The sequence below is a fragment of the Ursus maritimus genome, unplaced genomic scaffold (genome assembly GCF_017311325.1).
Source record: "Ursus maritimus isolate PB19 unplaced genomic scaffold, ASM1731132v1 scaffold_27, whole genome shotgun sequence".
Taxonomy (NCBI): Eukaryota; Metazoa; Chordata; class Mammalia; order Carnivora; family Ursidae; genus Ursus; species Ursus maritimus.
The window spans coordinates 25,020,588-25,043,075 of NW_024425230.1; the positions used below are offsets into that span (position 1 = coordinate 25,020,588).

General features: G+C 54.9%; 1 protein-coding gene across 1 annotated transcript in view; it reads right to left on the minus strand.

Moving 5' to 3' along the window:
• Positions 1-22,488, minus strand: part of ARNT2 (aryl hydrocarbon receptor nuclear translocator 2) — a 115,619-nt gene that overhangs the window by 66,209 nt on the left and 26,922 nt on the right. The window contains exon 5 of the mRNA XM_040642888.1: positions 203-305. Within this exon, the coding sequence (XP_040498822.1) occupies positions 203-305 (103 nt within the window). The remainder of the gene's footprint in view (positions 1-202; positions 306-22,488) is intronic.

Below are 22,488 nucleotides of genomic sequence, written 5' to 3' on the forward strand. Positions count from 1 at the left end.
AAGTTGAGACCTAGGGGACAGGGGAAGCCAACCCAGGATGGGGCAAAAGTCAGACAAGGTGGGATGGGAGGACGGGGGGCGAGGGCCCTCCCAGACGGACCACTCGGGCTTTGGCCGAGACCCCGATGTGTGGCAGCAGCAGAGTGATGGCAGAAGAGAAGGAGAGGACCACCCGCAGCCACAGCCCCCATCACCCACAGACCTCATCCTGCAGATGAAGGACCTCCGCGAGCCCATGCACATCCTCATGGAAGACTGCTGTCCCTCTTTCTTGACCGTCCCCGTCTTCAGGTCCAGGATCCGGCCTAAGTAAGAGAGGGACACATGTGTAAGCCTCTGCCTTCGATAGGAGAGCTTTCTCCAAATGCTCTGCAAATGAGGACAAACCGGGCGGCACAAATTGTTTCCTGGATGCCCAGCATTCTCTGTTTGGGAACACACGGAGCCACAAAATCCATACGATTCTAAACGGCTCGTCTGCCTCAGAGGCGGTCTGCACCTGCTGTCCCTGCTCCGTCGGATGCACCATCCGGAGTCATTCCAAGTCGGTTTCTCCCCATCATTTCATGGAGACAGCATTTGCCGAGGTCACCGGCAACTTCCTTGCTGCTAATCCCAATGCCCACTTCCTTGGGTCTCCCCCCTCCCGCCCCGAGACCTCAGCTGGGCCATCGGCTCTCCTCCCATGGGCTCCTCTACCAACTTCATCCACTCCGGCGAAGACCGCCTCTGCACGCTAATAACCCTGCACGCACGCCTCCAGCACCAACCCCTCCATCCCCTCCGCCCCCACCAGCAGCACCTCGAGGCCAGCACCACCCACTCCTCCCGGACGTCAGCAAATGCCCCTCCATCCACACGGAAATCAAGGTCAGAAGGCCACATGCCATGTGGGAGTCCTCCCCTCTGTCATCCCCTGCACGCCCACCTGTCTCTCCATCTCCTCCGCCTTCCCGCCAACCCTCAACTGAGACTCACGGGCTCCCACCCTCCAGCATCCTGTCAGAGCACCTCTCACATGGCCGCCAGCTGTGTAGACAGCACACATCTGACCGCCCACCTGTGCTCACAACTACGGGAGCTCCTCACAGGGTGCTTTGGAATTCGGCCCCGCCTGCCACTCCGCCTGGCTTTCACCTCATTTCCCGTTACCCAACCCAAGAGAAACGCTGTAGGAGCCGCCCGCGTAACTTCACATGTCCCAGTACGCCCATTTTTTACAAACTTGAACAGGTGGCACTGCTTGCAAGAATATACCTGAAATATTACCATGTCAACATGTAAAACATTCGCGGGATACTCTGCATTCCTTTCCTCTTACTGGGTTTTCGACATTGCTGTGTCTTGCACACAAAGGGCACATCTCCGTTCCCCCGACCTCTGTCCTGGGTGCTCAGTGAGCGTCCGTGGTCAGTGGCCTCCGGACAGGGTGAGTGCCACTCCAGACACAGCCCAGCATGCCCGCATCTTGGAGGGCCTCCCGCCTCGCACACGCACAGACACAAACCTTTCTGCCACAGGTTCACTCTGCTCCACGCCAACGGCACCTGATGCTCTGATGCTCGTCCTTCAGGCCCAGCTCAAATGTCACAGCCCCTGGGAAGCCTCCTCCAGGTTCTGCAGGTGGGGCTTTCATTCCCTTTCTATCCATTCCCTCCCTCCCTCAGTATTTGTCAAGTGTTTCTGCAGAGCCAAGCATCTTGTGAGGCTCTGGGGGTACAAACACGAACAAGGTACCATCAAGTCTGGTGGATGAAACAGACATCCCTCTCACTTGCCACATTGTGCCGTAATGACTCGCAAACCCATTACGACTTACTCGCAAACTCGTCTACCGTGACCTTGAGCTCCGCACCTTGCAGGGATGCACCAAGGGGAACACTGATGCTAGCTCTGCTGACAGCGCCTGCCCAGTGCTCACTGGCTGACGCCACTGTCTGCGTCCATCCGGGAAAGGATTCGCAACAAAGTGGGCATTAAGTAACACGCTAGCACAAGTGGCTTTTTATCTCTGTTTCCCTGTTCCTACATTGAAACACATACAAGCTGTTGTGTGCCCATTCCCCATCTTGCTCCCACCACAGAAGAAGTCTCCTCCCCACCTGTGGTGGGCCTCACTCCATCCACCAGACCCTCCCGCCTCGCCCCTTCCTACCGCTACTCCATCCAGTATTCAGAAACCGTCAGATCTCTGTTACTGGTTGGGGGGATGGCGGGGAGAGGTCTTTGACCCTAAGGCCCCCATCCTCTTGCTCCCTGTGCTCTGTCCACACTCACCTCCACGCCTGCCCCGAAGCCTCAGCTCTCTGCAGCCTGCCAGGTCGCCGGGGCTCTGTTTGCAGCCAAATATAACAGATACAAACCGGTCCCTCTCAACTTGGGCCCTGTCCTCAATCAGTCCCTCTTTCTTGGACCCTTCGCACCCTGGACACCACTGTCTCCTGCCTCTCCTTTGCCGGTGGCACTCCGGAGCCTGGGCCCTTCTCTCCCACTCTCCCCGGGCCCTCCGTGCTGATGACACCAAGACAGCATCTCCAGCAGGACCTCTCTCGGAAGCTCCCATGTGTCCACCTCACGGCGCACGGGTTCAGAACCAAACCCGCCTCCCCGTCCAGAGCGCCCAGAACTGCCCTTCCTCCCCCGGGTCCCCATCTAGGTCACCAGCACCGCGTGACCCTCCCGCTCAAGCCAGGAATCCAGCGGTGGAGCACGGGCCTTGCTTCCAGGCCTGCCTCCTTCACTGACTGCGACCCTGGGCAGTGCACCTGACGCATCCGTGCTTTGGCTTCTTCGTCCGTAAAATGAGGACAATAGCTTCTCCCTCAGACGGCTGTCGTGGGGAGTAAACGAGCTAATGTCATGGAACAACTAAAACTGTGTGTGCCTCGTAGAAAGTGCTCCACATTTTTAAAAAGATTTTATTTATTTATTTGAGAGAGAGAGAGATGGAGAGAGAGAAAGAGCACAAGCAGGGGAAGCGGCAGAGGGAGAGGGAGAAGCAGGCTCCCTGCTGACCCAGGACCCTGAGATCATGACCAGAGCCGAAGGCAGAGGCTTCACCGACTGAGCCCCCCAGGCGCTCCCACTATAAACACTTACTAAATAAGGCACATGAAACACTCGCTCCACACCTGATTAGTCACGGACAGTCGGTCACTTGTCTCCCGCACACGTCTGCCTGTGTGCTTCCTGCAGCTGCATGGGACCACCCGAGCCCGGTGCTGCTCACCGGCCCCCTGCTCGGGCAGCTCTCCCGCCTGGGCCTTGCCCCCCGCAGTCTGCCCTCCGCATCCTACAGAAGTCACCACTTAACCACAAAACGGCCACAGCTCCACCACACGCGTGACCCGGGCACTCAGCCTTGCTGGCCCATGGTTGCTTTGTTTGTTTTTTCTTTTTCTGCAAAATGGAGGCGGTCAGATCTCGCGCTCAGGATTACCGTGATGACGTGTGGTTTGCACACACAAGGAATGCAGTTAGTGCAAGGTTCCTGGCACACTCAAACGATCATGTCACACTCCTTGCTTCCCACTACTGATTCCCAATGAACTCTAAGTCCTTCCGCCCACCGCGAAGGGGCCCCCCCAGATCTGGCCTCTGCTGGCCTCTCAGGCTGCACCTGCTGCGTCCCCGCCTGCCCTTCCCGCCACTTCCCCGCCCAGCTCAGCCAGCTCGCTGTCCCCTGCTCTGCCTCCTGAGGCCAGGCCTTCCCAGCAGCTCCTCCTTCCCTTCGCCCACCTCCCACTTCTTGTCACAACTTACCCTTGTGTTTATTAAACACCTACAATCTGCTGGGGGCCACCAGACGCACAGGGTTAAACAGGCAGGGGCCACGGGAGTCTAGCAGGTGAACGGGCAACAAAACCCAAAGAACAGAATGGGGGCGGGGGGGGGAGTGGGGATGCTGTCAGGTGGGGAGAAATGCTCTAAACAAAAACACAGCGGAGCAGGAGTAAAAACATGACCAGAGACCCACCCCCTTTGCAATAAAACACTGAGTGGGTTTCTATCGCTTGAAATCGCAAGAGCCTTGAGGAAGACCGTCTTGAGGCCATGCCCTCACGGCTCCAGAGGGGAGCAGGTGTGCAGGGCAGGGTGGCCATGCCCCGTCCTCCCCCTAGCACCTGGGGGGGGCTCTGTCTCCCGGGCTGGAGCCGGCACCTCAAGGCTGTCTCCCCCGCCCCCAGCAGCAGGGAGGCTGCAGGGCGCTTGGCCCTCTGCGGAGGCCAGCGATCACGGCCGTGCCCACAGCGGCCCGGACATCTTCAGGCAGCACGCGTCCCCCAGAGCTCGGCCCCATCGAGGGGCCCGCCCGCCCCCGCCCCCGTCTGCTAGGAGCGGTGGCACTGGCTGCGCGGGCGGCCGCCCCAGGGCTGACACCGGTCTGTCTCACTCGCAGATGGCTGCTTTTTGCGGCTGCTCCGGGGTAAACTGTCACTCGCTTTATCATCTACCAAATGGCAAATGGTTTCAGCTGTGAAGCAGGCCAGCCGGAGAGTCTGTCAAATTCCAACGTGTGCTCTGAAAATAAATCACAGCTGCCGAACACATGAGCCGTGGAATACGAGGAAATGAGAAAACACATTCCCATGATCTGCTGTCAGGACCCCGAGAGACAACGGCCCCCACGTTTATTTCTCTGTGGGCTTCTCCAGTTTCCTCGGGCACAGGGAGCCCCCTTTCTGGGCTCCTTGGGGGGAAAGCACACTTAGCATTATACAGTGGCTGTGTTCCTGAAAGGCCGTCTGTGACACTGGATTTTTGGCAAATCTGAAAGCAGTGGAGACGTATGGAGACAAGTGGCTGCCCCCCAACACTGGACAGTGTGTCCCAGGGAAGGGGACCAGGGGATCACTCTCTGTCCCTCTGGCAACGGGGTGTTGGGCTTACTTGCAACGGGGCTCCCCTGTAGGGAAGGGAACACAGAGACATGGCTGCTACACGCATTGCTTCCAGTCTTCTCTCCTGGCCCACAGAACCCTCGGGTCTGCTTAGAACCACGGGGCTGGATTCACAGGGCTGGAACCAGTGGGTTCCTCAAAGCACAGTCAGTCCAGGCCAAGGCCCCAGAGCCCTTCCACACGCACTCCTGTCGTATAACCCGCAGCTCCTGCCAGACTCACGCGTCCGCCTGGTGCACCTGCTGTGCCTCGGTCTCCCCACTGCAGGTCACCCCTCCTCCATGTCAGACTCCAGCTTGTCACACGACTTTCTCTTCACCTCCAGACCTGCCGTCATCGGACTTGGTCCCAGCACCCACGTGGAGAACCTGCCAACATCCCTCCTCCCCACGGCAGCCACCTCTCCCACCATGACGTTCTGGAACGTGAGGCATCTACAATCGCACCATCCAAAATTTTACAATGAAACATGCTAGTCATCTCCCACTCTGGTCCTCTGCTTCAGCAAGAGTCCAGCGTCTGAACCCCCAACACCCATCGGCTTCCTTCCGTACGGGAGTGATGGGCTTTCCTCCGGGCGTGGATCCATTCTCAGAGCAAGCAGGACGCACGGGACACTGTGGCCAGCTCTGGCCCCGAGGCCCCAGCCATCTTCCCACACAGCCGGCAGCTGCGGAAGCAGACATTGTTCTGGACTTGACGCACAAAGGAGAACCACTTGTGAGTGCACAGCATAGCCCAAACCCAAAGGATCCTATTCCAGAAGGAAGAGGAAGCCAGTATCAGCGGCACAGCCCCTGCGGGAGTGGGCTGTGGGGGGTTGGGCAGGCTGCTCCATGTTCTCTCAACTGGGAGACAGGCCCAGACATGCCTGCTCTGAAGGTTATGTGGACAGCTGAAGACTTACACGCAGAAGCTCAAGCAACCTCCTTCAAGAATGAGAGTATAAGCAGCTGGCGGCTCCAGAGAGCAACTCTGTGAGCCCCCAGATGACAGCGCCCTGGGCCAGAGCACCACTGGTCGCGAAGACTCCCCTGGAGTCAGCCCAGCCCTGGCCTGCAGGCTTCTCTGAGTGAAGAGAGCATTCTGGAAGGTTCTAGAATACTGCACACAACACTGTCTCCAGCTAAAAGGTTGAAGAACTACTTATTTTCCCCTTAAAGTGCTTTTATTCTAAAACTAAAGTGGTCTTTTGGAAAAAACAAACACACACACATACACACACAGAGTAAAAATCCCAGACAATCTTTCTGTTTTGAGAAAAACACTATTAACATTTGGGGATATTTTCTGGAAATCATCCTCTATGCATGCCTGCTCTTTCTTTTCATTAACTGAGGTGCCACGGTATATGTTTTTCTACCTTATGTCACAGCATAAAGTCACAAAAACGTAACCGTGAACATTATGTGAAAGGCTCTATAACACCATTTTCTGTAGACGATTTACCATTGGACACGAAGTTATTCCCATGTTATTTCCACATGGCAAATAATGCCGTGGTAACTGGGTGGAAAAATATATATACATGCATACTGTCTTAGGATAGATTCCCAAAAAAGGAATTACTGCATCACAGGAGGCAAGGCTGTCAACACCTGGTCTACTCTAAGCCCCGCGTGAACCTACGGTGAGTTCTGGACTCCACTCCGTGTTTCTACTCCATGACATGGGGAGAAGTATGGCACATCTCAGGGATTTCAAGGACAATTTCTCTACATTGTAAGCATAAAATGCTTTAGAACAGGGGTTGGCAAACTGCAACATCTGACCCCAACCTGGCTCACTCCCTGTTACTTAAATATTTATTGGAACCCGGCCACAGACATCCACTGATTTATTTATTGTCTTCAGCTACTTTCGTGGTACAATGGTCAGGCTGAGTAGTTATGAAAGAAACTCTATAACTCACAAAGCCAAACATCTCGACTACCTGGCCCTTAACAAAAACCATCTACGGACTGCTACTTTAGAAGAATGCTCATAGATTCCAACGAACGGGCCCCCTTCTCTGGGCAAAGGGCCCTTCTGTCATTGTTTTCAATAAGCTGATTTTTAAGTATTATTTAGATCAGCAGTAACTTCTTAAAAAAAGAAGAATCAGAAGTTTGTCTTGGATAAGATCACAAAAGAAGGCTTTGTGCTTCATAAAACAGCTCCCCAGGCTACAGCAGAAGTACAAATATAAATTAGAATTATTTCATCAAAAGAATCCTTAAGAAAACTGGAAACATCTTATCTTGGTTTAAAAAGAAGAAAAAGCAAGACAGCAAAGGAGGAAAACAAGAGAAAATTATTAGCAACAAAAGCAAAGCGATGGCCCCATGATGGACACTATTTGATGTCGTTCCAAAGACGTGTGCCCCCTGAATGGGGGCCCAGAGGCTGGACGGGACTTTGGTTGCTGTTCCAGTGACACGTGTTCTTGTTCTCAGAGGCTGACCCCGGCCACTTGAGCAGCTGTGCACACAGGAACAAACACCCCCCAGCACAGGAATGCAAGCAGTGCATGGGGGCCCGCTCCAGAGCCAACTCCAGACCAAGAGGTACTCCACCGAGCCTCCCTGCTACTGAGGGCAGGTGCCTTTCCCATGGATATTACTCTCTCTGGCAGGTGTCTGGGTGAGCCCGAGGGCACAAATACACCAGTTCTCAAGTTGTGGCCAAACTGCTTTCTTCCACAGCAGAAGGGGCTCTGGGTGGGCAGTGGAGCTGTCCAGAGACACCTGTTACTCCACACACCCAGAACTCCCCCATCACAACCCTCCTGTGCTCTTTTATTATGAATGTCAAGAAAGGATTTGCCGTCTTCTTACAGGAGCCCACCTCCCTGGTCATGATGATTGGTGGAGCGCTGGGCACCTGACACAAGCTCGACCAATCATGGTATCTCATTCTGCCTCTGTCCATAGTGATTGGTCGAGCATTGGGCACCTGACACAAGCTCAGCCAACCATGGTACCTCATTCTACCTCTGTCCATAGTGATTGGTTGAGCGCTGGGCACCTGTCACATGCTCGGCCAATCATGGTACCTCATTCTGCCTCTGTCCATAGTGATTGGTTCCCAAACTAGGACATGATCCAGCCAGGCCAATAAGAGTCCTCCACAGGCAAAATGTGACCATTCCCACCTCTCCTCTTGCTTTTTCTGTAGGAATGTGAGCATAGCTTTTTCAGCAGCAATGACTCCAGCTTCATGGAGAACTGGGTCTAAGACAATGAACCTGACTCTAAGAAAGCAGTGAAGGCATTAACTGGTGATGGAGTACCATCACGGCGTTCAAATCTCTGGTGCCCATAAATCCCCCCTTTTCATACCTAATTCAATTTTAGTCTCTGTCACTTATATTCAAACAACAGACAGATGCAACCATCTCTGGCCTTTGACAGAAGAGGAAGGACAAGGGTTTCATGTTTACTGCGGATTTTACCGAGGGCCAGGTACCATGAAACATTTTCCGTGTAAAATTTGTGTGATGGAGGGTGGGGGATGGGGTAACCAGGTGATGGACATTAAGGAGGGCATGGGATGTAATGAGCACTGGGTGTTACACACAACTGAGGAATCACCGACCTCTACTTCTGAAACTGATAGTACGTTATATGTCAATTAACTGAATTTAAATTAAAAAAAAATAAGTCTTTAGTACAATAATCAAAAAAAAAAATTTCGTGTGATTGGCATCACAACCCAGGAAGTACGTTACAGTGATGGGCCCACATGAAGTAGGGAGAAGGGCACGGCAAGTGGCCAGCCCCAGAGGGGAGAAATATTCCATCACCCGTTTGCCAAGAACGGCTGGTCCGTGGCGATAGTAAAAAGCAGATGAACTTAGCGTAGGCTTCGGTGTTGTTTTAATTTCTCTGTGAAAAATGCAGCTCCTTATTGCGCCACCCTGGGCAGAAACTCCCAGCAAAGCTCCCTCCTTGCTAGCCCCTGGCTAGGTTGTGGTGTTCCCAAAGCAGACTGAAGCCCAGAGACCCCAAACAACTCCGCCAAGACTGGCCTCCTCGTGAGGATGTAAGAGTCCGCGCTCCTCGCGGCCGCGACTGCCTGGGGAACGATCCCCATCGGCGGAAAGTGGGATAGCACCCGGCGGACCGCAGCAGCCGGGCGCCGAGGGCACAGGAGGTCACCGCTGCACGGACCGTGGCCCGCCTCTGCCTGCGTCAGCGGCACACACCTAGACTGGGGAAAACCCGAGGGTGCCTTTCTTCTTTGGAATTCTTGTGTGTGTGCTTATTGCTTTTTCAGTTTTTTTTTTCGGTTTCTGGAGACACCTGGAGAGCACGCGAGCCAGTCTCAGCCATCCCCAAGAGACTCCCAGGCGTGGGTCTGCGTCCACGTGTGGGTGGAGCTGGGGGGCAGGCGTGGTCCCGGGCGTCCCGGCTTTGCCTGCCGGCCCAGCATAGTTACTCGGAGAGCCTCTTTTCACTCCCAGAGTGCTCAGGTTTGGATGACAGATGATACACATACGGTCCCTCTTTACAAGGTGACAGCACAGTGACACACGGATCCCGCCCCCAGAAGGCTGACACTCGGCTGGATTCCAGGCCACCTCGCCCTCCCGCCTGTCACTCAGGCTCCTCTGCCCCTGGATGGGTGCACCCCTTGTCGCTAGGGGCAGGGGGCAGGTCTCTAAGAGCCCCTCGGAAGAAACGGTGTGCCAGCAGACCTGGCTCTGCCCGACAAGTTTGCGAAGCGTCTGAGCCCCCGCAGTTCGGGAAGGGGGGAGTTAATGCTCAGGTGGAGTCAGAGAGCCCCAGGCTAAGGAAACCCTCGGCCCGAATGGAGTGGCGGCTGTCCCTCAGCCCGCCCTGGCCTCAGCTGCACGGGGCTCACGGCACCACGAGTGCCACGTGACTCTGATCCGGGAGCGCAGCTGGTCGCAGCACTTGGAGACGAGCCCGAAGGTGAGACCACACATGAAACAGACTGCAAAGGGCTCTCCTTCCCCTTCCCTCTTCAAAGACTTGCTCGGAAAGAAAGCTTTGCGGAATCATTCATGGCGAAGACAGGTCGCGAGCTTCTCAAGCAGGCGAAGCAGGTGCCCAGTCTGCTGCTCTGGGAACCCCGCGGCCCGAACGGTACCCGTCCTCGTCTCTACTGCCACGTAGCAGATTCCCACAAACCCAGATGCTTAGAACAACACCCGCTTATCAGCTCACAGTTCTCTGGGTCCGAGTTCCGGATGGGCCTGACTGGGTTCTCTGCTCAGGGCCCCTGGAGGCCCAAACCAAGGTGGTGGCTGGCCGGGGCTCATCGCTGGCTCTTCTGCGGAGGAAGCGGTCTCCAGGCTCATTCGAGCTCCTGGCACGTCAGTTCCTTGCAGTGGTTGGCCTGAGGTGCCCCATTCCTTGCTGGCCTTCAGGAGGGGGTCCCTCCCAGGAGGCCACCCACAGACCACCACTCCCAGCCCCCTCTACCGTCAAAGCCAGCGACGGTACGCGGAGTGCTCTTTGTGCTTGGAATCTCTGACTTTCCTCTGTCACCAACTAGATAAAATTCTCTGCTTTTTATAATGGCTTACCCAATTGGGTCAGACGTACTCGGACGATCTCCATTTTTTAAGGTCAACTGACTTGGGACTTTAATTACTTCATTCGAATCCCTTCCTGACAGAACCTAGATGCACGTTTGACTGAATAACCAGAAGTGGGACCCCTGAGGAGCCTATGAAGATACGACCTGCCATGACCCCCAACAGGGGGGCCCTGGGACACAGGGAGATGCGCGGCCCATGGCCGGCTGTGTTCACGGAGTTCGTAATCCTGGAGGACAGGCGGGGCAGCTGCCCCAGCAGCAGTATCTAGGCTCCCAGGCAGGGGAAGGCTACTGACATCCAGCGAATGACAGGCTATGTGTGTGTCGCACTGGCCAGCTCACAACCCTTTATTCACTAGGGACACTGGCACCGGAGTCTGGAAGGGGTTTTGTAAGGACACATGGTTTCCTAGCAGCGACTGGGGGAAGCTTCCTTACCCAGCTCGACTTGTGGGCTGCACCACACTCTGCCCTTGCAGACCACGGGCTGGCAGGCTTCTCCCACATCACAGAGGATGCTCACTACTCGGGCTGGGAGGGGATCAGGGGGGTGGGGATGGGGTGAATTCTGGCAAAAATGGACTACAAAAGATAGCCCCACCACCCTGGGATGGGAATACACCACACAGACCAATAGATTCTTTTTTTGAGAACAATATTGTCACAAGAGGATACATGGAAGCTCATGGCGGTGGGGGGGGGGGAGGCGCTGAGAATGGGGCCAAGTCCTGTCCGGCTGGAGCTCGGTGAGAGAGGAGCTGGTGACCAGGGCTGGGCTGGCAGAAGCACACAGGGGAGCCAGGCCTCAGGCTGTTCCGCTGTCACGCATCCAGATGCAGGACAGCCAGGCATTCCAGATGTTTGGGAAATGTGCTTCCGAAAGACCCATCCGTCCCTGCACGTTGTTGGCAATAAATTCTGAGTGTGCTTCACAAAGGTCATGCCATACGGTAAAAGCAAAACTTCTAACTGCCTCAGCACTGTCTGGGGAAATTCATGATTTGTATTTTAAATGTAAGCCTATCAATAATTTAGATTTTAGAAGCAAACACTTGTAAGACTAGCATTAATATTTAATGCTGCCCATCTCCGAGAGAGGGGAAGAGAGACGCCCAGCCTCGGGGACGGAGTCCCAGCCAGTCCGCAGCAAAGGATGCTGGAAGCAGTGACCACGGGTGAGAGCCATCACGGTCAACGAGCGGAACGCTGCTCTGGTCATCCTGGAAAGGGAGACGTTTGCAGGGAGCAGGGAGGGGCCTGCAGGGAACCATCCCTCCTCCGGGTTAGGACTCCAGCCTCTGGCTGTGGAACAGCACAAGGCAGAGGGACCCATGATTAGGGCTGGCGATAGGGACTGAGCACAGCCCTAACAGGCCCCACCGACACTCAGAAGGAGCCTTTCTGCCCAGTAGTCTGATTTCTGTGTCAACCCTTCCTTGTCCCCACCCTGCCATCTGGGGATGGCACTAAGGAGACGCTAGCCAGGCAAGGGGTGGGCGGCGCAGGTCTGCACAAAGCATCGCGGAGACAACCTCTCCCCAGTCCCAAGGCCAGGATGAGCCCTGGAGCACATCCACGCCAAGAACAGAGCTCCGTGGTGAGTGACCGGCCGCAGCAGCCCTGCCACCGACGACCGGGCTCGCAGGGCACTCTGGAAAGCCCACGGCTCACTAACTTTCTCCGGGGCGCATATCCCAGGCAGGACGACCACGGGGAGCACCACCGAGGCTCTGCTTACAAACTCACCACCACCCCATTCCCCAGCGGGGGCCTGTTGTCCTCCCCCCCCAGTCCTCCCTCCCTCCCCTGTCACCCCCCAACCCCCTGCAGCCAGCGCCTCTCCTGCTATTTATCTGCAGGCAAAAGTACAAATGTTTCATCGTGTTTAGAATATGCTGGGGTGTGCTTGGAAGAAATACATTCCTCTCCGGGTATCATGCTACAAAAATGCCAGAAACGCAGGCCTGAGGGCTTTCATTTTACCAGTAAATGATTAACCCTCCTCTCCCTCCCTGCCTACAGGGAGGCTGCCTGGCGTGTGGAAGGAGCCCAGGCTGACACGTTGTTCCAGAATGCAGTTTCAGGCCAAGCCAGACCTCCCCTGCAAACTGCTAATGAAATGATCAGAAAATACAAAAATAGCAACAAAAGTCTGCATCCATGCCGAAAATCAGTGTCAAGGGCCCGAAGAGGTCTGAAGCATGGAGGGATTTGTGCAAGGAGCAGTGCAGGCAGGAGGGTGGGGGTGAATGTGAGCAGCCCTGTGGCGCAACAAATACAAAATAAGGGACTGCCTGGGAATCAATGTAAGGCTCCCCCAGCAGAGGCCTCCAGACCTGCAGCCAGGAAAGAGACCGGGGAGTCCGGAAGCAGAGGAGAAGTGTCCCAGGGTCTGGACAGAGAGGCCGGGGCAGAGTTCTCGTGTCACCTTGCCTTCCAGCAGCCAACGTGCCCCGTGAAGAGGAGGACTTCCGAGGGGCCGCGTTCCAGTGAGAGGGGCGGCCGAGACCCATGCCCACCCCGGCCAGGCCCCACGACAACTGGGCCCCAATCTAGAAAAGTTAAGTGTAAAAGAAATACACATTGACCAAAACCACTTCAACTCTGAACACATGTTAGGAACAGAGGACGAATAAAAGGGTGAGGAAGGGGGAAGATTTGCTGAACGCATGAGAAAATGCAGCACATAACAAGGAAGTGATCTGAGAAATCACAACAAATCCCCCCCCCCACCCCACGAAACACAGTCCAGCGAAGCAGGCAATACTGAAATATCGATCTCAGTGATGCCAAGAAGATCTTCCATGAATAAAAAGAAAATGACCTGAGACCAGGAAAGATTGCTTTTAGGTGAAAAACAGGATTTCACATTTGAAACCCAAAAGAAGGCAGTCAACAGTGATGCTGCTGGAGGGGACCCCAGGCTGCAGCCCAGGGACAGGGGGGCCCAGACTGAGCCCGCCGAGCGGAGGACACGCCCCCCCCAGGGGCACCAGAGTGGCCAGGGTGGCTGGGAGAACCAGGGTGGGAGGTGCACACAGAGACACCCCCCCCCCACAAGCCAGTACCAGACTACTGATCATGCTTGTGAGGAAACCACCTGAGGTCAAGGAAAGCACCAACAGAAAGATGAGAAGGAAGAGCACAACATGGAAAATTCTGGACAGGAAAACAGCAATGTCTCCGATGGAAAATACACAAGACGGAGGAAAGGACAGATGAAAGGATTAGCGAACCTGAACAGAGAAAAAAGAACTACTTAAAATGAAATAAACAGAGATAAAAAGGGATTTAAAGAAATAAAGAGAGCATCCGTGGGCTGCGGGGCAACGCGCTCAATCTCATATACTTGTAATCGGAGCCCCAGAAACAGTAGGGAGAGATGAGAACAGGAGAGATATCTGAAGAATGAAAAGCTGATATTTCTTATAAATATGATGAAAACCATAAGCCCAAAGATTAAAGAAGCAAATGGACACCAAGTACAATAAACACCAGGAAACCATACTCGGGCAAACCGGAATCCAAGTGTTCAACACCACTTACAAAGAGAAACCTTAAAACCAGCCGGATAGAGAGAGGTATTCTGTGCAGAGGGAGGGGGCGAAACCAGCCAGATAGAGAGAGGTATTCTGTGCAGAGGGAGGGGGCGAAACCAGCCAGATAGAGAGAGGTATTCTGTGCAGAGGGAGGGGACGAAACCAGCCGGATAGAGAGAGGTATTCTGTGCAGAGGGAGGGAGACGAAACCAGCCCGATAGAGAGAGGTATTCTGTGCAGAGGGAGGGAGACAAAACCAGCCGGATAGAGAGAGGTATTCTGTGCAGAGGGAGGGAGACAAAACCAGCCCGATAGAGAGAGGTATTCTGTGCAGAGGGAGGGAGACAAAACCAGCCCGATAGAGAGAGGTATTCTGTGCAGAGGGAGGGAGACAAAACCAGCCCGATAGAGAGAGGTATTCTGTGCAGAGGGAGGGAGACAAAACCAGCCCGATAGAGAGAGGTATTCTGTGCAGAGGGAGGGAGACAAAACCAGCCCGATAGAGAGAGGTATTCTGTGCAGAGGGAGGGAGACAAAACCAGCCCGATAGAGAGAGGTATTCTGTGCAGAGGGAGGGAGACAAAACCAGCCCGATAGAGAGAGGTATTCTGTGCAGAGGGAGGGAGACAAAACCAGCCCGATAGAGAGAGGTATTCTGTGCAGAGGGAGGGAGACAAAACCAGCCCGATAGAGAGAGGTATTCTGTGCAGAGGGAGGGAGACAAAACCAGCCCGATAGAGAGAGGTATTCTGTGCAGAGGGAGGGAGACAAAACCAGCCCGATAGAGAGAGGTATTCTGTGCAGAGGGAGGGAGACAAAACCAGCCCGATAGAGAGAGGTATTCTGTGCAGAGGGAGGGAGACAAAACCAGCCGGATAGAGAGAGGTATTCTGTGCAGAGGGAGGGGACGAAACCAGCCGGATAGAGAGAGGTATTCTGTGCAGAGGGAGGAGACGAGGAGAACACCGAGTTTCTCACACGAGTCAACGCCAATGAGAAGACAGTGGGTTCAGGACAGCAGAGAAAACCACAGGCCCCCCTGCCCATGAAGCAGCTACAGGAACCCGTACACAAGATGCTGGCGAGTCCAGCCCAACGACGCACGAGAAGTGCAGCACTCCATCATCCCAGCAGCTCATCTCAGGAATGAAAGACTGGCTTCACTCTAAAAACTCAACTGATGTAATTCACCCTATGAACAAACTAAAGAGGAAAAACCACATGGTCATCACGATAGATGCCACCAAAGTGCCTGACAAAATCCAACCTCCCTTCCTCATCAAACACTCAGCAAACTTGGAACAGAAGGAAACTTAAGCTGATAAAGGACAACCTTGAAAAAGTTAAGCTGGCTCAGAATTTAATGATGCAAGACCGGATTCTTTGTACAATCGGGAAAAAGAGCTGTCCACTCTCACCAGCTCCGTTCTGCGTCACATTCTACGTACGATGAAGATCCGAGACAGCGCAATCAGGCAAGAAAAAGAATTCTATTTCCGTATTCTATCACTGAGCAATCAGAAACTGAAATTTAAAAACCCCATCTACGTTGGCATAAAAAGCAGAAAATACTTAGAATAAATCTGTGCAAGGGCCATACACGGACAAGAGCACAATAACGCCCAGGGACATGAAGGGAAAACCGAGTACATGGAGGGATGCAGCGTTCATGGGTCACAAGACTCCCTATGTCTGTTCTCGCCAAGCTCATGTTAGCTCTGAAGCAGTTCAGCTCCCCTCGGGCTTCCTGTAGCATCAGGCAAGCTGACTGTGTAATTCACGTGGAAATGCAAAGAACCTGGAGGAACCAAAATAACTCCGGAAAAGAGGAACGGCGTAGGGAGACGAAAGCAGCCCGATGTCATGACCAAGCTGCAGGACTCAAGACAGCACGGAACTGGCCCATGCACAGTGAGGTCGATGGGCCAGCACAGAGTCTAGAAACAGACCCTCCCCCACACACACAAAACCGATTTTTGATAAAGGAGCAAGGGCACCCTGCTGGAGGAAGGACAGTCTTCTCAACAAGGGTGCTGGAACAACCAGACCTTCGTAAGCTGAAAATAAGTGAAAGCTCGTCATGAGGGATTAAGTAAGAAATATGTGTGAAGTTCTCCACACAGCACTTCATGTAGTATGTAAACACTCCTTCCCTTTCTTCTCGGATTCCAAAAACAAAACTATCTGCTCCCCTGCACCAGAAAAGTCTTCATGCATAAAAATGCAGATCAGATCATGTCGGCGTCCTTTCAGCAACTGCTCCCTGTGCTCTTAGTAAACTCCACACGTGCTGTGGTCCTCTGTGGCTGTCACCGGCCCGGCCTCCCCCTCATCACACACCACGGTCCCAGCCACCTCCCCAGACTCCACAATGCCTTCCTGCCACAGGGCCTTTCCACCTTCATCCCCACGGCTGGGAAAGTGCTTGACACTCCCAGGCCCTCCACCCATGGCTGATCTCCATCCATGTCCTCTGACCCCGGTCTGAGCACCGCTTCCTCAGAGAGCCTTCGCCCTGCTCCCCCACCACTTCCAACACGGGAATGAGGGGTCCTCGCTACCGTGTTCATAGCCTCCTGACGTCCGCCTTGGAACACATCGCCATTTGAAGTCTGCATTCACCGTATGACTGTCTGTTTGTCTGTTCTCCCCCAGCCGCACGGACAGCTCCTTCGTGGACAGTGACCGTGTCTGGCTCACTGATGCACTTTGTTTCTGGCATGTGCTGAATAATCGGTGCTCTCACACTGAGACACGCACTCTTCCTCCCGTAAAATGGTTTCCCCTTCATCCACAAGGACTCACTGGTCAAGTCCCAGGAGCTGCCGGTCCTGGAGAGCAGGGCCCGTAGGGGTCCCACCCGAGCCCCAGAGCCTCAGCTGCTCTTGTGGGCAAGCCTGGGGGTCACCATCTCCGCCCATGGGCTGGCTCCCAGCCTTCCAGGCCTGGGACGGACACGCTGGTGCCCCAGGCAGATCACCGGGCCCCTCTACAAGCTGACCGGCAGATGCCCGCCCCGGCTGCTGACGGTGCTTCAGCCAACGGCTCACACCGCCTCTTCTCAGAGGCTTGTCCCTGGAGCTGCTTGGAAGCCGCCCGGTTTGAGGATGCCTGGGAGCTTCACCCACCTCTCAGGGTCTATGACCAAGGACAGCCTGCTCTCTTGCCTCTGGTGGGACAGCCTCTAGCAGCCTCCCCAGCTCCCTGCAGCATCAGGCTGAGGCTAGACCTTTCCTGAACCACATCTCGGCCCGCCTCCCCTCCTGACCTCCACGGCTGCTCCCTGACCGTTCCCCCGAGGGTGCTCTCTCCCGAAGCGTGTGCACAGATCCCCACCCAGACTGGGCGTCTAGACACTGACCCCCAGGTGAAGGCTGCCGGCCACTGGAAAGGAAGGCAGCCGGCTCCAACTGAGCTCACGGCCCACTGTCTCAGGCACCACCCTCATGCCGACCCTGAGCAGGAAACGGGGGCCCCGAGAGCGGGTGGTCTGGGGTAAAACCCGGCCCCGTGGCAGACTCTGGCTCCAAAGCCCACGCTCTTCGCTCGCCCCCTGGCCACGGCTGAGTCTGCACGTGTGTGCACATTCCCGGTCCCATCCCGTAGTGTCAGCCAGGCAGTTGAGCACAGAGACGGGGTGACCGGGGGGGACTTCACACTGAGTGCAAGCATATCACTCCAAAGCAGACAGGGCTGTCCCCCGACATGGCCAGCTCTGCCGCCGCGTGCCCCCCAAAGGACAGAGGTGGTCACTTTCTAGGTGCATTCTGCAGGGAGCACGCGATCTGCAGAAAAGCTGGCCCATGTGAGCTCTGAGGTCCCCACGACGCGGAGCTCCCGTGAGTCTAGGTCCTCGGAACGTGTGCACTCAACCCAAGGTTAAAGAATGACATTGTAAATAGCTCCTCTGAGACTAATTTCTGTCATCACCAGAAAGGGCGAAACTGAAACCCATCCACCGGATCTCTGCCTGGGTAAACGGCTGACGGGCGAGGCTCTCGTTGGTGTGTAAGAAAAGAATCTACAAAAATAAGGGGAAAACTGAATGCAGATGTTTTCCTCAATTAGCTTCTACTGAGGAAGCAATAAACAGGAAAGATCACTGCTATACGTGCATTTTTATTTCACCGTTGGGGGTGAATCATGACATTTCAGAGAAAAATATGTCTCTTTTTTTAGTGAGGCTGAAGGAAACTATTTTAATTTTCCTGATCCTGCTGGAGTTTCTGCAATCGAGTTATTTTTAACCAAAGCATTACAAACTACAGCCATCACGTGAGATTATTACTAAAACCTGCATCATACCAGGAAGAAGCAATGATTCCATTTGTCTTTTCATTTGTCCTAAAGTAACTCAAAATTAGTATATCTGCCTAAACACAATCCTACTGGTAGGTTATTTTTGTTATCGTTTCCTTTTATAGATGGAGAAAAGTCTTTGTCTATTCCCTTCTCCAGCATCAGAGTTAGGACGAAAGATACTTCATCAAGAATTCAAGGCTTGCAAGGAGGGTTTAAAAGCTCATGCGCTCACTTTTCAACTGTGTTGCTGACTGATGACATTGTTAGCATTTTGTTTCTTTTTTATTTTGACCTTGCTGAAATTTCTGTCCTGCTATAAAACAGATCAGGCTGTGCTCTTTTATTTTGTGGGGGTTTTTTGGTGGGGGTACGGTAGTGTGCAACCTTTGGCTGACAACGAAATCATCAGGGCTGCTTTTAAGAATACAGACGCCTGGGCTTCACCACAACAGGGTCGAATTCAGAGAAACGGGCCAGAGCCCTGGCATCGGAAGTTCTGAAAGAGCCAATAAAATCCTGCTGTGCGCGGAGACTGAGAACCAGTGTTTTAGGGGCTGGGGATCTTAAACACTTACTTACTGCAAAGCTGCTGTTTTCCAGGCACTACTTGGATGTTACTTGGTTCAAAAAAAGCCATGATACAGAGATGAGAACACAGAGCACAGACCTCGAGGAGGTGATTCTCAGCATTACAAAAGAACGCACCAGCAGCCTGTGGATGTGGTGAGATCTCTGCGTGAATTTAAAGCAAGACTGAGAGTTCCCAAGTCCAAGGCACACGCATGGATAAGGGGACGGCAAGTACTAATAATGACCCATTTAAAAGCACTTAACCTCATCCATCCCTTAATCAGGACACCCTCACTGCTCTCGGGAGCTGCCAGAAAGTGCCTCTCTGCCTGGACACCGCAGAGCCCTGCGCCCCCTTCTCCAGCCGCTTCCTGACAGAGCAACAGCACAGCTCAGGCGAGGCTGCAGGGCTCCCCAACTTACCCACGGTGAACACCAGACTCATAGAAGTGGGTGCATCACTGACTCCCCTCAAGCCCCACTGTGAAGGAGGCTGCGTGCCCCTGTGACTTCTGGCAGAGAAGTGTGCTTCATGACCCACGGAAAATCCAGTCATTCGGTCCCACTGGTACGTCAAGCCTTGCAGAGCCTGGCACGCTTCAGTCGTAGACCCCTGACCCTGACAAGCTGTGACTCTGTCCACACATGCTAGGTCCTCAGACGTGGGAGACAAGGACAGGAAGAGAAAGGGGTTTGGGCCCAGTGATGGGACAGGGTGCCATGCCCTGGTGTCAGGGTCCAGCTACTAAAGAAGCCTCGAGAAACAAGGCACAGTGCCTGGCACCAGCCAGCCTACACCTGCTACTAACCCCTATGTCCAGAAACCAACTCTGTACCGCAGAGACTGGCCGAGCTGGCCAGGTCCCCGTCACAGTACAACAGGTCCCAAGCGGGGGGCCAAACTTCCCCACGCCCACCAACTGTCCGCTGTGTGCCCCTGCCTCCCCGCCTCAGGCATCACAGCAGCACCACCTCTCTCTCTGGCTTGCCCCTGACCCCCGCCTCTGGACCTGCCCTCAGCCGACGGTGGCGACCTTCCACTATTTTCTGCAGAAACGGCCTTGGCCTTGGCTCCGGACGGTGTCTGGTTCTGCTTCCGTTCACGAAGACGGTGCCAAGTGCCAGGTCTGGCCCGAGGCAGGACCCAGGCATCGGGCAGTGAATCATGTCAGAAGGCAGGCAGGTGAGGGGCTGGAGCGAGCAGGAGAAGCAGGGTGAACCCAGGAGAGGAGCACTTCTGAGAAATTAAATGCCTCGCCAGAGCTGGATGGGGGGCCGATTCCAAGTCCCACCAGATCCGAGAGGCACAGAGAAGTAGGGGAGAGAGTGTGCTCCTTATCCCCCCACCCAAGGGCAGGCCTACCTGTCCTGCCCACGGAGGACGAGCATCAGCAGGGGCAGCCCGGGGGGTGGGTGAGGAAGCAGGGGGCAGGAGAACGCAGCAGAGGAGCGGGCAGGACACAGTGCGCCATCCATGAGGCTCAGACGGGAATGAGCACCGTGTGAGGGTGGGGAGGGGTCTCGGGGACCCCCCCACCCCGGGGCTGTGACCCTGGTGGCCTGCAGTCACACTGACACACTGACAGATGGCACGGGCGCACACGGCGCATTCTGCACTGCCCCCACGTCGGTCCATGACCACGGGCTGCAGGGCCCACAGGCAGCCACCAGTTAATGCAAACACACCCACGGAAGGCGTGGGATTTGTGGCCTGAAGCAACTCGGCAAGTTGGGGCCACAGAGGAGGAGCCCCCGGCTCTCGCCACAATTAAACTCATTTCTGGCAGAAAAGATGTGTCAGAGACCATACAGGGCAGTGACAAAGGGTCACCAAGGACCCTCGATCATCAGCTTTCCTAACTTTATTTGGGTAGAGAAAGAGCTACAGCGAGTGGACCGGCTTCCCTGCTGGTTGTGCTGCCTGAGAACCCCGAGTCCCCACCTCTCTCTGTCCCCACTATCACTGCACTGGGTTGGGACAGTGTGCCCCAAAATGCATGTCTCCCTAGAACCTGCGAATGTGGCCTCACCTGGCAATAGGGTCTTTGTAGACATAAACAGGTTGAAACGACTCAGACTGGATCAGGGACGGGTCCTGAAGACAAGAGGACAGTCTGGACCCAGGGACAAGGGACGAACGCTGTGTGTGGCCGAGGCAGAGACAGGAGGGGTGCGTCTAGAGCAAGGGAGCGGCAGGGGAGCGGCAGGACCGCTGGCCACCACCAGACGCCAGGAGAGAAGCACAGGGCAGACCCCCCACAGAGCCTACAACGCGGACCAACTGCTGACATCCTGATAGACTTCTGACCTCTGGAACCGTGAGAGCACCCATCGCTGTGGTTTCCAGCTGCCCGGTTTGTGCTGATGGCAGCATCCGACGGCGCCCCAGCCCCAGCGCACTGTCTCCTCTGCATCCGTCGGCACCCTCACCACCTCGACTCCCCCAGCCCACTCCGCGCCCCCTACAACAGTGTGCGCTCCGCAGCTCGGTCACAGGACTCCTCCGGCCTTCGCTGCCGTGGGAACAAGCATCCACTCTCCCCACCCTCTACCACGCCCCGCCGGCCCCCTTCAGCTCCTCACACACTCTCGGGGGCCCCGTCCAACCTGCCAAACAAGCCCACTCCCATATTACTTGTTCTCAGTGCCGCACGGACTTCTCCTGCCCAATGAGCATCCTGATGTGGGACGCATGTTCTACGTGATTATTTCTTTGGGGTCTCCTCTCATTGCTAAACCATCAACTCCAAGAGAGCCAGACTGCATCAGCCAGAGCACTACATCCTCAGCACTCCGCACAGCACCCGCACGACGTCAGTCAGTACTCAGTACACACGGGCTGGACGGGTGGATGCATGAATGCTCGCATGCAAGCAAAAGCAGAAGTGAGTCGTGTATCCACACGCCCCTCCGCTGCTCCTGCACGTGTGATGTTCTCCCGCGCAGGCTGGAAGGGGGGATGCCGTCCCATGATCACTGGGCAAAGCTAAGAAAGCTCCAAGTCTACCCATCTTCCCTCGGCAACAGTGCCAAGACCCTCAGACACATTTTAGAGGGTAAGAACACAGAGCAGAGCAAGACAGACACTTTGGAAGACCACCAGTGTTTAAATATGCTTCTCAATTATTAAAAAGCGAAAGAAAGCCCTACAATCCCCAAACACCCTCATTAACACCATCCCGTGGGTCATTCATGCATGCCTAGGGCAGTCCTATAAGGGGTATAGCACTGCCTGCACTTACAGATGAGGAAACTGAGGCCGGGGGAGGTCAAGTCCCTCACCCAAAGCACAGGGCCATGAACCATAACTGGCACCAGGTCCCTCTAGCTCCAAGTGCGGGGACCCTCCCACCACCCCCAGCTGCCTCCCCTCCGCCCCCAGGCCCACCCCAGCCCCACCCCTGAGTCCCTCTGGAGAGCACCAGCCTTTATCTGCTGGGACACCAGAGTGATCCTGAACCCAGCAGCCCGTGTTGGAAATCCGTCCAGATTCATGAAATATCTTTCCACATAAAATATGAGAGCAAAAGACAACCAGCCCCGCAGGTCCGCATGCTATGTATGAAGCGAAGCAAAACCAGGCAGGTCATATAAATATTTAACCACGAGAAAGAACTGAACTGGCACCG